Here is a 17,337-nt window from a genome sequence, read left to right as displayed (position 1 = left end):
AAATACTTAGCGATTTACCATTTGCGGTATAGTAATTGACGGAGGTCAAGTAACGTAAATAAGAAATTATTTTAGTTCATGAAATAGTTGGCATATGACAGTTGACAAAAAATCCCAAGGAACCATAATATTTTCTATCCAATGCAGCAAGAATAAATATTGTTGCAGCTGTACTTCTACAATTGATATGCAATGTAGATTTTATATATATAAGGAGGCGATCCTGTGGCTTAGTGGCTAAGGCTCCTGCCTGAGATATATAACAGCACAGGTTCAAATCCCAGTAAGGGTATGGCTAGCTGATGAGAGCTAATTAGCTCGAAATAGATCTATACTAGTCTCCCTTTATTTATTTATCAGTACAAATACAACACAAATATAAAAGGCAACGTTAAAAATAAGAATATGGTTTTCTGCCTGCATGGTCTTCTGTGATGAAGCCGAAGGACAGAAAGAGGGAGTAGTGACCTTCCTCCCATATTTAGGCATACCAGGGGTTTTTAAGATACAGTATATAATATTCCACTGAAGCCTTGATTCCTAAATGAATAGGACAGTATAGTGTTGGAAATACAAATGCACAGTGTTTATTTACAGGCACATACAAACATCACGTTCCACTTTGTAGAAGTTATTATAAAGAGGAAGACATAAAAACATCTCAAAATGAGAAAAGGCACCATGTGTTTTAATGCACATATTATATGCTTCACTTCGCCTAGCTGGCACATTCTTGAACGTGTACTTTTAAGCAAGAACCAACCCTTGAATTCCACATCCTTCTTAGGACAGTTTTATGGAACCCTGTGGATTTCAGAGGGAATTTGAGTCTGTTTCTGAGATTCTGATTAGTGGTTTAACTGCGGCCTTAATTACCACTTTGGATTGAGAATGTGACAGCCTTGCATCACATTGTGCCTATATGGCTTGATTCCAGAGAGCCCTGGTTTTCAAAGGACTTTCTAGTTAGAGATTAAATGATAAAATGTTGCTGGAAGAGGGTGAAGAGCAAAATCAGGATTTTAGTCATGGGGGGGGACTCCCTACTCTAGAAGCAGTCACTAAATTCAACAACACTGGACAATTTGTCTGTTGGGGAAGTGGGTTAATTTGCAGCTTTGGAGGTCAGAAGTGGTGCATCTATCTTAAGCCTTCCTTGGTCCCACTTTACAAGGTCCCAGAGTTCTTGGCTTTCCCCACTCCTGTTTAAGTTACATGAACCTATTGGGCAAGGGTGAAATCATGACAGCACAAGGTCAGGTATCATAGGTGTGCTGATGATTGCTATATATATTGACTCTTGATAAACCAAGTGATGTTATTGAGCTTCTATTTTGGGGTGTGCAGACTCCCGGGGCCCAAATGGAGAGAAACAAGCTTAGGTTCAATCTTAATAAAATTTGAATAGCTATGGGGTTTATCTGGGGATTTTCCATCACTGGTTCATTGTATTGGATGGGATTGCATTGAGCTAGGCATCATTGATATGCAATTCAGGGAGTTCTAACCTGCTTAAGAGTCAAAAAAGATACTTTGTACAAATCCATCTTGTGCATCATTTGCACCCTTACCTGGACCAGGAGGCCCTTGGGATAATCATTCATGCTTTGATCACCTTGTATTTGCACTACTGTAATGTGCTCTATGGAGCTAACTTTGAAAAACCACGAGAAGCCTATCACTGAACCAGAATGCAGCAGCAATAAGTAGGAACCACCTTGCTACACCCAAGTAAATATAACTGCACAAGCTGCATAAGCTCCTAGTAGATTTCTGCATCAATTCAAGATGCTGGTTGTTATTCTGCATGACTCAGGGTCTAGATTATTTATGGGATCACCTGTTTCCAATTCTTTCTGGACATGTTCTAAATCCTTTTCATTCAACAGTACCATCTTAGTGGATCTACAAAATATATCTTTGTTCATCCCTGTGAAACAGCATATCACCTGAGATTCAGATGCCCTGACTCTGATGTGGATTTTTATATTGCCCCAACTGTTATGTGCTTTAGTGTGTGTTTTTAACTTGCTGTTTTTCCCACCCAGGATCGAATGTCAAAGGGCAGACATGCAATTCAAATAAATGAATACAGTTTCCTAAATGCAGCAAAGAGTCCACCTCTGTTCATCATTAGAACTACTGCATTCATATGAGCCACGGTGGTGCAGTGGTTAGAATGCAGTACTGCAGGCTACTTCTGCTGCCTGCCGTCTGCCTGCAATTTGACAATTCAAATCTCACCAGGCTCAAGGTTGACTCAGCCTTCCATCCTTCCGAGGTGGGTAAAATGAGAACCCAGATTGTTGGGGAAAATATGGTTACTCTGCAAACCACTTAGAGAGGGCTGTAAAGCACTGTAAAGCGGCATATAAGTCTAAGTGCTATTGCTATTCTGTCTTCTGCACACAAACCATTTGGTGCCTGATAGCCACTTTTGAACATACCTGCAAAAAAAAAAAAAACCCAAAATGAGCCATCCCTGAAAGCCATTTCACTCTAGAAAATACACACTCCTAAAGACATAACTTCAGACTTCACTCACGGTCTCTTCAGGAAAAGAGGAGGAAAACAGTAGAGAATGGCTGTCTCCTATTGTTAAATTTTCACTGGTAATATATGCTTGGTAGGACTGCTGTTGTTTCTCAGACAGGATTCCTCCTTGCAAGGTTTGCAGATCTGTTCTGACAGAAATTAGTGAGAGATACCAAGTTCATCATGGGATGCGGTGGCTCAGTGGCTAAGACACTGAGCTTGTCAATCAGAAAGGTCGGCAGTTCGGCACTTCGAATCTCTAGCACCGCGTAACGGGCTGAGCTCCCATTGCTTGTCCCCAGCTTCTGCCAACCTAGCAGTTTGAAAGCACATAAAAATGCAAGTAGAAAAATAGGGACCACCTTTGGTGGGAAGGTAACAGCTTTCCATGCACCTTCGGCATTTAATCATGTCGGCCACATGACCACGGAGACGTCTTCAGACAGCACTTGCTCTTTGGCTTTGAAACGGAGAGGAGCATTGCCCCCTAGAGTCGGGAACGACTAGCACATATGTGCGAGGGAAACCTTTACTTTTACCTTTACCAAGTTCATTCCACGCTGAATTCTCAAATCACAATGTTTGTTTTCCTTAAAAGAGATGGAAAATGAATGTTCTACTGTGTAGGTCCAAAGATAGTCTTTAACCAATGTAATTCTTGCTGGTCACTTTGTAGATATTAATATTCTCATTCTCATTCCTAAAGGTGAGTTTTGTGGTGAAGTGCATAGGGAGCAGATTCTCAAAAAACAGTGCCGTACTATGTTCCTCTCTCATTTTTGAAGACAGATAGATAATAGACTGTTCACCACATACATGCTGGAGAGTCCTTATCAGGAGTGGGTAAGTGTCCTTGAGATAGACAATATCTGCACCCAGGATGAGGTCATAATTTTGAGGAAAATCCTTGTGGTCCAGACCCCATGATAGAGCACAAACCCTGGTTCGTGCAATGCATTGTGCAGGCAAATTCCGATGGACGTTCTCCTCTACTTGCTTCAAGGCTACAGGAAGATCTGTGATGGTTACATGGCCTCCTAAAAAGAAAAAGAAAGGGAACTCTGAACAACAAAAAGCTTTCAAGGGTTTAGACCACAGGTATTATCCACAAATAACCAAATTATCTCCAACTGTGTCAAAAACAATAATAGCAAGTCAAAAATATCATCATAAAGCTGCATGTTGAATTCAATAATTCCATGCATAATAATATACCAATAAGGAACCATGAGATTGAGTGGCATATAAATGTAATAAAAAAACTATGTACAGGTAATCCTCAACTTACAACAGTTCATTTAGTGATCTTCAAAGTTACAACAGTGCTACCAAAAGTCACTTTATGATCATATTTCACACTTACAACTATTGCAGCATCTTCATCATCATATGATCAAATTTGGGAGACTTGACAACTGCATGTATTTATGACGTACGGTTGCAGTGTCCCAGAGTCATGTGATCACTTTTTGTGACCTTCTGACAAGTCAATGGGGAAGCCAGATTCATTTAACAACCATGTTACTAACTTGGTGAGTGCTGGTGGCACAGTGGTTAGAATGTAATATTGCAAGCTAACTCTCCCCACAGCCTGGAGTTTGAGCCTAATGGGCTCAAGGTTGATTCAGCCTTCCATCCTTCCAAGGTCAGTAAAACGCAGACCCAGATTGTTGGTGGCTATATGCTGACATTGTAAACTATACAGACAGTGCTGTAAACCACAATGGGGAGGTATATGTGTCTAAGTGTTATTGCTACTAACTTAACAGTGATTCACTTAACAACTGTGGCAAGAAAAGTTGTAAAACAGGGCAAAACTCACTGAACTATTTTGCTTAGCAACAGAAATCCTGGGGTCAATTGTGGTTGTAAATTGAGGATTATCTTCCCTATCTTTGTCTGCAGTTAATTCAACATACCAAGAAGCGATGCGAGGATCCCGACAACACCTGTCCCAGCACCAAGCTCGATCACTTTCTTGTCCTGAAAGTTCACCTTCTTTGCTTCAAAATATTCACAGAGAGCTAGAGCCTTAAAAACAGATGAGGGAATAACATTTTGAAATGAAAAATTCAAATAAAAAATTAATAGATCAGTCCAAATATATGAGTTATTTATGCTTCACAGACTTCTTTTGATGCGGGCACCATGTTTTCTATTCTACAGGGTTTTTGTTTCCAATGGGGCAATGTTCTAGCAATTTTTTTGAGGTATTTTGCAGCCAATTATTTTTTTAACATCAGTTATTCCCTTCTATTTCATCACCCTTGTTTCCCACACATCACAAGTTATTACTTGCAAAATTCATTTATCCGTCAAATTTCTGAGAAACAATGTTTTCCCAGAACAACTGAAACACTGAGAGTGGTGCTGCCAATTGGAAAAAGGAAGGTCTTTTTCAGGCACATCTGGGTGGCCACTGTACAGTACAGAATGCTGGATGAGATGGGTCTTAGTCTAATTCAGGGGTGCTGGCTGGGGAATTCTGGAGTTTAAAGTCCACACATCTTAAAGTTGCCGAAGGTTGGACATCCCAGGTGTATTCTACTCAGACCTCTATTCAACACTGGCCTAGAAGGACTTGTCTTTGTTCATCCATATTCCTTGTGACTCTTCTAGGTGCTCCTTCCTCTCAAGTGATCTCAACAGAGTTCATACCTAGAATGTAACAAATCTAGGAAGAATCCTATTTACCACCAAATATTATATATCGGATTGACCTTTTTCTAGATGTTTTTTTCTTGCAAGGAAAAATGTTATGATTCCCCGATGTTTACATTTTTCCAAATAAGTAATTAGAGTCGATACCTGATGTGTTCCTTATAACTAAATATATCTTGCACAAGTTTACGTACAACTCAATTAACATCTTCCTCTAGCCCTCTTTCTTATTGTTCTTATTCAATTGCCTCTTCTTTCATTTCTTCATCCTGGCCTTGCTATTTATCCAAAGAAGACACTCTTTCCTTCCTTTGGCACTTTTATCTCTACTTATCCCCAGGTACCTGACTGTTGGCAGGTAACCATGATAATGAAAAAGTGACAGCATGCATACATTAATGCCACGGTGTAAACATCACTCTTTTGTCCGTGCACTTTGACATTAGATCCACATATGTAACTCACTGGATTTGTGTCATCATGACATTGCTACACTTTTCAGCCCCTCTCCATTGTGCTCCCCACTGCAAACACCTATGAGGCATTTTTATCTGAGATACCCTTTATCCTTAGACTTTCAGAATAGTCATATGCTTACTCAGAGATGCTAATATGGCCATTAAGATATAAATACATAAAAAGGTTAAGCAAACTTGGTAGCAGGGCTTGACTTATTCATTATAATGGACTGCTGATTCAGATGTTATTTTAGCATTTTGACTTTTTCTTTATGTTTGTAAGTTTTCTTTTGGTTTTAAGTCTCAATCAAATAGAATAGTGTTATGAAAATACTTGCACAAACATATTAAATTGTTCTGGATTATCACATGCCAAGCACACGTCTTATATTGTCTTACTTGACAAAGTTGGTAAAGTCAAGACGCAGATCTGAATATGCACTGAGAAATTAGGCAAATGATGTTCCAAAGTACATTAAGCACCCCTAAAGAAACCGATACAATTATGTTCATTCCTTGTTGCGAGTTTCTTTTGTATAATTTATATTTTCCATGTATTAACGATATGCAACCAATCCAGCTTCAAAGCGAAGTCAACTGAGGAAAAGAGGTGCCAAAAGGGAGTTAAATATGTGCATTTAGGGCTGCCAAATCCACATTGTCCTCTTTGAAACCAGAACACTCCCATGTATTTATGTAACACAAAAAGCTTTAAATATTCCTAAGGAAGCTTTAAATATTCGTAATGTTTCTGTTGTTGTTGAGGCGTTACATAAATTGTTAAGAGGTTAAACAGTCCGAACTTTCTTTGTTCTGCCAACTACTTATACGTGCATAAAAGATCTGCTTGAACTAGCAGCGCCAGTTACTGGCGTAACCATCTGGACCATTAAAGGAGGAGAATATTTTGTAGCTCAGGGTTGAAATGAGGGCTCCTTTGTGCTCTCTTGCAACCCGAGCTCAGAGAGCATCAAGGACCCTTCAATCTCGACCGTCCCAAGCTGGACTTGCGCTCACCGCCTCCCAGACCGGAGCAGCTACTCCCAACCGCGCCCCGTGGTACTGCGTGATGTTCAGCTCGTGCCCACAGAGCCGATACCGGGTCTGCACAGGAAAAGCATCAGCAAACAACTCCAGTTCCTGCGGAAACACCGACTCTAAACCCACTTCCACGTCGCCTGCAAACACCAGCGCCGCCATCTTTCCAAGTTTTTCCTGGGGGCAGGGAGGGGGGAGGTAGCACAGAAAGATCCTGGAACAGCTGGCGTACCCTATTCTGATTGGACGGGAGGGACAGCGCCTCTAATCACTATTGGATCTCAATGGGAAAAGGGGAGGAGCTTACTCTTGCTGAGTTTCTCCACGTGATTTGTTTTGGTGGCGAGTGTTTACTTTGGTTCCACTCGGAATGAGCGACAGGTCGCAGGTGTTCCTTAGACATCCCAAAGATTTAATCTCAGGGCTACCAGATCCATGCCAAAAAAAAACAAAAAAAAACAAACGCAGACGAATATTAGATGGGAACGAAGATAGTGAAGATCATCTGGCCATTCTGTTAATGCGGAATCAAAACACTTATTACATAGAACAGCATTGTCTCTGATGAGGAAAACATTTCCACACGTTGGTAACAGGAGCTAAAGAATCTTGACATAACTTTTCCTTCTGACAACTATCTGAACAAATGAGATCAAAGTAAATTACTCTGCTATTGAAACCAAGGAAGTCGTTATTCAGAATGCAACACTGCATTCATTCCCCACCCACCACCCCCGGGGGAACAATAACATTTTCTTCTAGAACATCCATAGATAGGATCATACAGGGTATTTGCATCCCTGGATGTCTTTTCTTTGTTTTATTGAAAAACAGGGCTATTTTTATATTTGGTACCTCAGAAATTCTTAAAAGTCATTATGACCAGCAATATTATTATTTTTCTGTAAAATAGTCTGATGCGCTGCAAACATTTGGGAGGGGAATTCAAATAGTCACTATGCCAGAAGCTTGATGCAGCTGTGAATTACAAAAACACTTGTCCAAAAATATTCAACAGGGAGGAGGCTCAGGGGAATATCAGTGATTAACCCTGCCAGAAGGCTAGGTTTGGGTAGTTGCCCAAAGAATGCTAGTCCAAATAATCTCACTGAATATTTCTGACTTAATTCACTGTAACAAGTAAGTGTGTAAAATCACAGCTTTAGTCATGATTACAGTAACTTGGCTGGGCCCAAAATGTAATACAAATGTTTTGCTAAACATCATGGCTCTCACTATAAAAGAAAGACAGAATAGAAATCTAGCTAATAAACAGTAACAAATCTGTAAATTGTATCAAAATAAGGACAGTTTCTCCCCTCCAAAGTCTTGCTTTCATTAATGCAGATTTTCTTTTTGGCAAATGTACTAGTTTATCCATTATACTATTACATGTGCTGTATTAGACAACATATAATTTAAGTCATGGCAATCGTTCACACAAACATACACTTACCTTTAGTCCTCAATGTCCTACTTGCTTATTTTCATGAATTTTTTTGGCTTGGAGCCTGCTGAAGTACCCTACCATTGGCAACCCTGCTCTCTAGCGTCATACTATGCGTTTGACTAGTAAAATAATAACGCTGCTGCTAGCTGATTTATGAGCTAGGTCCCAAAGGATCAGAAGGACATTCTGTGTTCCCTGACCCATCTCTGTTAGCTTCACAAGACTGGAGGTTTAAGAACAGGGAAGGAAAGCCATTCCCACATTCATGAAAAGTCATCTGTTTGCTGAATGCTGAGCATGGAGAGGTGGGGTCAGCTCTTGACGCATATCACAGTTAAAAGTTATCTTTGCAAGACATCCAGACAGAAAAGATGCTCTTGTTTGGCTGATCTAGTTAAAGCATTTAACAGAAACTGACACAGAGTTAAAGATTAAAAGGTCCACTGAATCCTTGGTATATTTCCATTCTTTTTATTTAATTTTTCAGGGTATTTCAAGGTACTTGTTTTTGTTGTCAGGTTTTAAAAATCCACGTCCTTCTCTATTATTTGTCAGAAGGGGGGGGGAGTAGTTGTTTTGCTGTTTTGAAGTTGTATTTGCTAACATAATTCCAACTCCGCTCCTCATTCTCTTTTCTTTTAAAAAAATTCTCTATATGAGAATAAAAACTGAAAATAATTATGGTACCAGCTAGATGCTAAATGTACTGTATATTTGCAGACGTTATTGAAACGATCAGACATGTTTTAATACACTGTTCATTTTATGATGTTCGTTTGGGGCAAAATAGCTTTTTAATAAAGATGTGGTTAATCCCACCTTTAATCAAGTACCTTGGTCCTTTTGATCAGGTTTATTTACAACTCGATTTTCAGACTTGGGTGATTCTATTTTTTTCAGTGTATGTCAAATTCTATCAAATAATGTGTAAGATACATAGCAGTTTAACATACTTATCTACTTAATTAATCAATTGTATATATTCAGTGTTTTTTAAATAAACTGGGCATTGATGTAATAAAGAATCTATAGTCTGTAATAGCCTACCTGACAACCTTCAATAATACTAATACTTTGTTCTACAAAATTATTAAAAAGAAAGAACTACACATTGGACTAATTCTACTGCTATGGCAAATGTGCTGGACTTGGTTGCAGAGTATAGTGACATTACTATAGGTGATGTGTAGGAGCCCTACTTTCGATATGAGCAAGTCAAAACGATTCTGATACAACACATTCTGAACATTGAAAGACAACAAGACTAGCCTCTCCTGCCCAGGAATGTTGAGTAATCAATCATGTATTTTCAGAGTGGCAAGACACTTAGATTATAACATGATATTCAAATTGAGAACAGCTTTAACACTGGCTCAGTTTAATATTTTGCTGTCAAATATTCTGGAAAGCAGAGACACACAAAAAGTCCAAATGCTTCTCAATTATGTCCATGTGATACATACAGGTCAGGGGTGGGTTCTGGCATGCACTACTGCCGCTTCGCTTGCCTGTGCACCCGTGTGCTTGATGTGTGCTGCGTGCGCATGCACCGTGCAATAAAATTTGTTCTGCGCATGCGCAGAAGCAAAAAACCAGATGACGGCACCTATGGTGCCGGCCGGAGAACCGGTTCAGGGGCATGGCAGGCCTGGGGTTGTTGCCAGCTCCAGTGACCCAGGTCACCAAACCACTACCAGTTCAGCCAAACCAGTCCAAACTGGTAGGAACCCACCACTGATACAGGTGCCAAAGAATGAATCATTCACATTTTATTGCGTTGCTGCTTTTATAGAAATATTACCATTCACTTTAAGTTTCCCTATCTAATAACATAACCAAGCATTCCGATATTTTCTATATAGATTTTTTTTACTCATTAAGCAAGACTATCTTGTTCAAAATTAATATTGGGGTGATTTATTTATAAAATTATAGCCTTGAAGAGGTAAATGGATGAAAGTAACTAATAATAAAAACAACTAAGTTGCTGGATGGTTGTAGGAAAAAGGAAAGATGTATCAAATTAAGATCCTCTCTCTGATCATTCATCCACATCTCTTCACAGAGCAATAGGCTGTCAATTGTACAAAGGTGATTACTCTTTAACTACTGCCCTTTCAGTTTCCTGCTGGAGTAGCCAAGCCATTCATCTCTCTTTGTCAATGTGCGTCAAAGCCACAGGTCATTGTGATGTTCTGAAGTAAATCTTGGGCAATTAACTCTCTGAAGATGATTTCCTAGCTGATATACCATGAAGTGAGCTGGAGGCTCATGACACAGTTACTAAGAGAGTACTACTTAGTTTCATGGTATGGGTTTTTTAACATCCCATTGCATTGGAAATTCTGCTGATGGCCCATTGACATTTTTTTTGCAAGCAAATTCTTTGAAAATAGCACACAACATTCAAATGTTTTAATTATGTGTCTGTGTATGTTTCTCTGTGTGCATGTTTCTTTTTTAGAGTGGGTTCATAGCAAGCCATCCTCCAAGTGCTGGCTGAAACCACAACTCCATAAAGAATGGCAAAATGGCCAATAATGAGTGAGGAAGCCAATAAGGACAGAAACATTTGAGGAACAGGAGAGCTTCAGAGACCAAATGTGGTTCAACTGGATGAATTAAAGGATGGGCTAACAGAAGGAACAGGATGGGATGGGATGGGATGGGATACAAGGTAAAGACAAAACCCTTCTGGAAGTGAGTGGGAAGCCAGTATAAGAATCAACTAAGAGCCATCACGTGGTCAAACTGGTGAAAGGTGCCATAATGGAGAGGAGACCCAAGAAAAAAAAACTGCACATCAAAATAGCTTCCTCCTGCTTTATCCCAGATCTATCCATCACCCCACAGATCTGTCAGCTGGGCTGCTTTACCAGTCCAAGTAATCAACCTCAGAAGTGGATGTTGCTCCCAGTTTGGCCCGGATCGGGTGAAACGGTAATGGTGGCAGCAGGAAGCTCTGCCCATCCGCCCAGACGCTTTGGTGCATGCGCAGAAGCATGTGCGCATCAGCACAGCAAATCTGTAGCGCCGGGATTTGGAGCCCACTTCCGATAACCATACATTCCAAAACAGGCTAGAGAAGAGATGCAGATAAAGAGTTTATATGATACAGTGAAATTACTTCCTTCCTGGTTGATCCCCTGCTCCATCAGCTTGTCAAATGACGTGTTTTTAGGCCCAGATTTAATGGACTTCTCTACACTTGATAAAGTGGCAAAACTATTGATTTCATCCTAGTTTCCACAGAAGCGTGTAATGGCCAGGGATGGCAATATTGGCAAGAAACAGCCACAGCTAGCAACATCCAGAAATATTCCACAAAGAACACAACATGGCACTTCCCCAATGTCATGAAAATATTACAAAGTGCAGGACTTGAAAATCCTATTGGAAAGAAGAGAACATGGACATGGAGCATGGAAAAGAAAGTGGGTGCCTTCAGGTCTAGACAGAGAAGAGAAACCATGGCCAAATCAAGGCTTTGAAGCAGTGATGTGAGGTGAGGTTTATGGCTGGTGAGGCTGATGACATCATCAGGAAGGCAGGGAATGGGATCACATGTGCAGGAGGCTGAGGCAGCCTCAGCCTCCTGCACACGTGGTCCGATTCCCCGCCTTCCTGAGTCAACATGAAGGGGACCGCGGAGCGCGAGCCGGCGGAGTGTGCTCCGCGGTCCCCTTCATGTTGACTCAGGAAGGCAGGGAATCGGACCACGTGTGCCTTTTCCCTTTTCCCTTTTTTTCTTTTCATGATGAGAGCGGTGAGGCTCTGCCTCCCCTGCCTCCCCTGACCACACGTCCCTGCTTTGAAGTCCATATGCTGTATTTAATGCTCCTAGTGCTCAAATCAAATAGGAAGAAGCAGGAGGAGCAAAACCCCTTTTTCTTTTTGTCTTCCTTTCTTTTTCCCCTGCTTGGCTCATCTCTTTACAATTTATTGGGCTGTAATTCACTGTAGGCATGAATCTTTCGTAGCAGAAAACAATGAGTAAAGCGGTAAGCGACTTCGATGGAGCCTGGTCCGGAGGGCACATTTCCACTCCTATTTGTTCCTCTCCTCTCTAGCTTTTGTACCCTCTTGTTTGGTCTCTGACATTCCAACACCAGAACAGCAGCACCCTTAATGGGACCGCTGTGTTTCTTCCATAGTGCATCCAGTATGGCAGCTTCCATCACCACTGGGATGGTACCCTTGGTTGCATTGGTTTCCTTGGTTGCTAAGACTGCAACTGCTGCTTGAACCCATCAGATAATGCTTTCAACACTTCCCTCTGTCATGCAGAGTAATTGTCAACACAACGGGAAGGGAAAAATTGCCCCTCTTTCCCACCTTCTGACATTTAGATCACTCTCTGCAGTGGACACTGTCAAGGGTAATGAGCTAGGGCAGTGGTGTCAAACTCAAGACCTAGAGGCCAGATCCGACTCATGGGGTGCTTAGATCTGACCCACAGGGCCACCCTGGAAACAGCCCACTTTCGTTGGCAGAGCTTTTGGGCCACCACTGGCACCCCTAACACGAGTTGACATATAGCTAGCCATCCCCACCCCGCCTCCTGAGGTCAAACACAATGCTGATGCGGCCCTCAGGAAAATCGAGTTTGACATCCCTGAGCTAGGGCAATTGAGAACCAAGTATAGATAGAATGGAATGGAATGGAATAGAATAGAATAGAATAGAATAGAATTCTTTATTGCCCAAGTGTGATTGGACACACAAGTATTTGGTGCATATCAGAGGTGGGTTCCTACCGTTTCGGCCCGATTTGGCCAAACTGGTAGTAACTTGGCAGCCTGGGTTGCTAGAACTGGCAACAACCCAGGCCTGCTATGTCCCCAAACTGGTTCTCCCAGTGGTGCCTACAGCACCGCCATCTTCCTTTTTGCTTCTGCACATGTGCAGAGCAATTTTAGTGGTACTGTGCATGCACGCGCAGAGTGCATCAAGCGTGTGAAGCATGCATGGGTGTGCGGCGCTCCCCTGAGCGAACCGGCAGTAAGCGGCTGCCAGTACCACCCCTGGTGCATATGCTCTCAGTGTACATAAAAGAAAAGATACATTCGTCACGAATCATAAGGTACAACACTTAATGATAGTCATAGGGTACAAATAAGCAATCAAATCATACTAAGAAACAATCAGTATACATCATAAGGATAAAAGCAACAAAGTTACAGTCCTGCAGTCATAAGTGGGAGCAGATGGTTTATAGCAGTGATGGCGAACCTTTTTTGGCTCGCGTGCCACAAGTGGGGGGAGCGCAGGGGGGTTGAGTGCGGGCGTGCCGCATCCATAATGCAACGTGCGACCCCCCCAGTGCGCATGCGCACACAACGCGCAACCCCCCCATTTTTACATGCTTTTTTCACCCTCCCCCAGGCTCCAGGGGCTTTATAGGAGTCTGGGGAGGGCGAAAAGAGGCTCCCCCGACCCCCCGGAGGCTTCAGGGACCGTCCCTGAAGCCTTCGGAACGCGTAAAACCACCCTCCGAGCAAACCAGAAGTGACTTCCGGGTTGCTCGGAGGGTCGTTTTAAGCGCTCCGAAGGCATCAGGAAAGCCTCGGACAGTCCCTGAAGTCACTTCCGGTTTGCTCGGAGGGTGCTTTTAAGCACTCCGAAGGTGTCAGGGAAGCCTCCGGGCGGTCCCTGAAGCCTTTGGAACGCTTAAAACGACCCTCCAAGCAACCCGGAAGTCACTTCTGGTTTGCTCAGATGGTGGTTTTAAGCGTTCCGAAGCCTTCAGGGACGGTCCCTGAAGCCCCCCGGGGGGGCGGGGAGGCTCTTTTTGCCTTCCCCAGGCTCCTATAAAGCCTCTGGAGCCTGGGGAAGGCGAAAAATAGCTTTTAAAAAGGTGAACTCAGCTGGCCAGCGCACGCATGTGCGCTGGCCAGCTGACAGGGCAGCGCCTCATGTGCCCTGACAAATGGCTCCGCGTGCCACTTGTGGCACGCGTGCCATAGGTTCGCCATCACTGGTTTATAGGAATGATGAGAAGATGAATAGTAATAGTAATGCAGACTTAGTAAATAGTTTGACAGTGTTGAGGGAATTTTTTGTTTAGTAGAGTGAGATGGCAGCAGTATAAATTGAATGATTCAGTTAAATAAATCAATGAAATCATTGCAGAGAGGGAATGTAGTCTGACCAGGCTCTCATTCTGCCTGACAAGCTGGTTGAAGCAAGATGAAATTTCCTCTTACACTTCTCTGATTGTGTTTCTGCATAGATTAAAAAGCTCACAAGTCCAAACCAAAACAGTATTTGGGTTTTCTGAAGAAGTCTGATTCTTTTCAAAATTTGCCTTATTCAAGAGGTATTTTCTCTGAAGACAGCGTTTCACATCGATGGCGCAACGTTACTAATTATGGCTCCCGTGTAGCCTCTTTCTGCCAATTTCTGAGTGTTGCAATTTTATTTCTATTTCCTATTCTGAAAATCACGTGAATCATTCTACTAGACATCTGCGTAACAAAGATGGGACTTATTATTGTGCAGCTGTTTTGAAATTTCAGTTTGCTTGCATCCTGTTACTGGCAGAGCTCATAAAATGAGGGGGTACACTCCTTCAAAGAAAATTGAAGTTCTGCTTTTCAAGAAATATGACTAAATAAATGAAAGTTCTGCTTTTCAAAACAGTACAAGAAAAACTGGATAGATTTTTAAAACATCATTTCTGAAAAGTGCAGGATATTTCTACTTGTACTGCGATAAATTCCTCCACAGCTGCTCTATGGTATTCAGCACTAATATGTGCACTCTGCAGAATATTGTATTTATGAATGGATTTAGAGAATACCAGTAATAATTTTATAAATAAAACCCAACAATGAAATGAGCATACAAATTAAATGTGTTTGTGATAAAAAGCATAGAACACAGAATCTGTTGTGGCCCACCAGCGGCCAGCAGAGTCGGGACAGTGAAGAGGTTTGGTAGGAGCGTGGGCCAGTCCTGGAGGCTGGGGAAGGCTCTGACAAGGGGTCTGCATTGGAGGCAGAGAGGGGGCCAGGGCCATCTGGCAGTGATCAGGTGCCTACAGAGCTAAACAACAGTGAGGCAGAGGAACAGCTGGAGCCTATTCCCAGTGTGCGCATGCGCAGAGCTGCCAGAAGAAAATAACAACTCAGAAATCAGGGTAGACCTGGGAGTAAAGTCACAGGTGGAAGGTGATTGGCTCCTCCCATAGGAAATAAAAGAGGGGCGAAAGAGGAGTGGGCTTTTGCAGGAAACAATTAATTTGTTCAGTCATTAGATCCGTTTCAGAAGCATGAAGATCCGTCCATGAATCTCAGGGTCTCTGTGCCCAGTCTTTCCTTGCACAGCATCTCATTTGAAAAATATTTACATGGCAGCTTTCCAAGATAGGTAAGGTCTGTGGTCATAAATATTCCTTTGAAAGACTGTTTGCCAGGCCTTTGCTGAATGTGAATGAGAGAAATTCACATTCATTTAATAAAAGGAGTTTTATCGGGACCAGGACTCTGTCTTGAATCATAAGGCTGGAAGGGACCTTGGAGGTCTTCTAGTCCTTTGCCCTGCTCAAAGAAGGAAACCTTATACCATCTTGATCAAATGGTTGTCCAGTCTAAATTTGAAAACCTCCAATGATGAAGCACCCAGTACTCCAAGAGGCAAGCTATTCTATTGATTAACTGTTCTCACTGATAGGTGTTAAATGCCTCTTTCTTCTAGGTTGGATCTCACTTTAACACACTTCCATCCATTATTTCTTGTCCTGCTCTCTGATGCTTTGGAGAATAAATCAATCCCGTCTTCTTTGTGACAGCCCCTCAAGTACTAGAAGACAGTTATCATGTCCCCTTAATCCTTCTCTTTGATAGGCTGTACATACCTGGTTCCTCACCATTCATCATACGATTTAGCCTCCAGAACCTTTATTATCTTTGCTGCTCTTCTCTACAAACTTTCTAAGGTCTCAGCAGCTTTTTTTGTATTGTGATGGCTGGAAATATACGCAGTATTCCAAGTGTGGCCTCACCACTGCAGTATAAAGGGGTATTATCACGTCCCATGATCTTGATGCTATCCCTCTGTTGATGCAACCTTGGATGGCATTGACTCTTTCAGCAGCTGCAGCACAATGCTGGTTCATACTTAAGTGGTGGTCCAATAGAACATCTAGATCTCTCTCTCAGTTACTATTTTTGAGCCAGGTACTACCTACATTATACCTGGGCATTTGGTTTTTCCTGCCTAAGTGCAGAAGCTTATTTTTCTCACCAGTAAACTGCCTCTTGTTGGCTAGGGACCAATGTTCAGGTCTGTTCAAAATCCTTCTGAATCTTGAGTCTATCTTCTAGCAATTCCCTCCAGTTTGGTATCTGCAAATTTGATCAGTTTTCCTTCTATCTCCTTGTTTAGAACATTTATGAAGATGTTGAAGAGTATACTTAGCCGCAATACAGAAGCTTGTGGTTCCCCATTGCATGTTTCCTTCTATGTAGCTGTAATTCCATTGTGAACTACATGTTGGGTACTGTAGTCCTTAATGGAATTACATCTACATGGAGGTTTTTTACTTTAGTAAATTTTACTTGGATGCTTGGATACTTGGATGCTGCCTCATGGAAGTGACCTTAGTATGAAGTGAATACAGCCTCAACATGTAAAACCTGTAGGGTTGAATATGACTTCACCTCAGAGGGAGGACAGGGGCCTGGCAACAATTGGAAACTGAGGGAAGACTAGGACTGTAGTTTTGTGCCTACCCAAGAATGGGTGAATAAATACTTCAGCTAAGCAGTGGAAGAAGACATTGATTGGTTGTCACTTTAGGAAATCAGGAAGGGGAAATTGTTTTCTGTTGAGAGCCACAGTCCCTAGAGGAAAATTTGGTCCAAATTGGCTAAGTAGAGGAGACCTCACACATAGAGATAATATAACCTGAACTGATATCTTATTAAAGAAAGGCATCGTTGCACACTGATTCCAATTTCCCCCCAGAACCTGATTAAATTGAGTTCTGGAAAATTACTGTAAGTAATCCCAAAGCAAACTCTGACTCTTTGCCAAAAATAACTAAACAGAAATGCAAATTGTAGTTTGGGAATGTCCATTACTTGGTGGACTTGGAGTTTTAAAAATAGAGCCAGTTAATCTGCTTTGAGGAGATTCCCCCACCCCCTCCTTCAGCTCTCCAGGCCTTCACCCTCTCCTAAAGCCCCCATC

At 42.0% G+C, this 17,337-nt stretch overlaps 1 protein-coding gene across 1 annotated transcript; it reads right to left on the bottom strand.

Annotated features, from left to right (window-relative positions):
- Positions 1 to 569: 569 nt before the first annotated feature.
- On the bottom strand, positions 570 to 7,384 carry EEF1AKMT3 (EEF1A lysine methyltransferase 3). The gene is made up of 3 exons (XM_081937661.1): positions 6,672 to 7,384; positions 4,455 to 4,566; positions 570 to 3,572 (listed from the first exon to the last, which is right to left on the bottom strand). Exons 1-3 carry the CDS (start codon positions 6,852 to 6,854, stop codon positions 3,178 to 3,180), a joined length of 690 nt encoding a protein of 229 aa, XP_081793787.1. The 5' UTR covers positions 6,855 to 7,384; the 3' UTR covers positions 570 to 3,177.
- Positions 7,385 to 17,337: the final 9,953 nt, after the last annotated feature.

This window comes from Natrix helvetica (assembly GCF_964273705.1).
Source record: "Natrix helvetica genome assembly, chromosome: 1".
In the NCBI taxonomy this organism is placed as follows: domain Eukaryota; kingdom Metazoa; phylum Chordata; class Lepidosauria; order Squamata; family Natricidae; genus Natrix; species Natrix helvetica.
This window is presented reverse-complemented; position numbering and strand designations above follow the sequence as displayed.

Coding starts and splice junctions, on each gene's coding strand:
- EEF1AKMT3 (XM_081937661.1), bottom strand. CDS start 6,854: ATGGCGGCGCTGGTGTTTGCAGGCGACGTGGAAGTGGGTTTAGAGTCG. Junction 4,567..6,671: donor CTGCTCCGGTCTGGGAGGCG/GTGAGCGCAAGT, acceptor TCTGTTTTTAAG/GCTCTAGCTCTCTGTGAATA. Junction 3,573..4,454: donor GATCCTCGCATCGCTTCTTG/GTATGTTGAATT, acceptor TTTTCTTTTTAG/GAGGCCATGTAACCATCACA.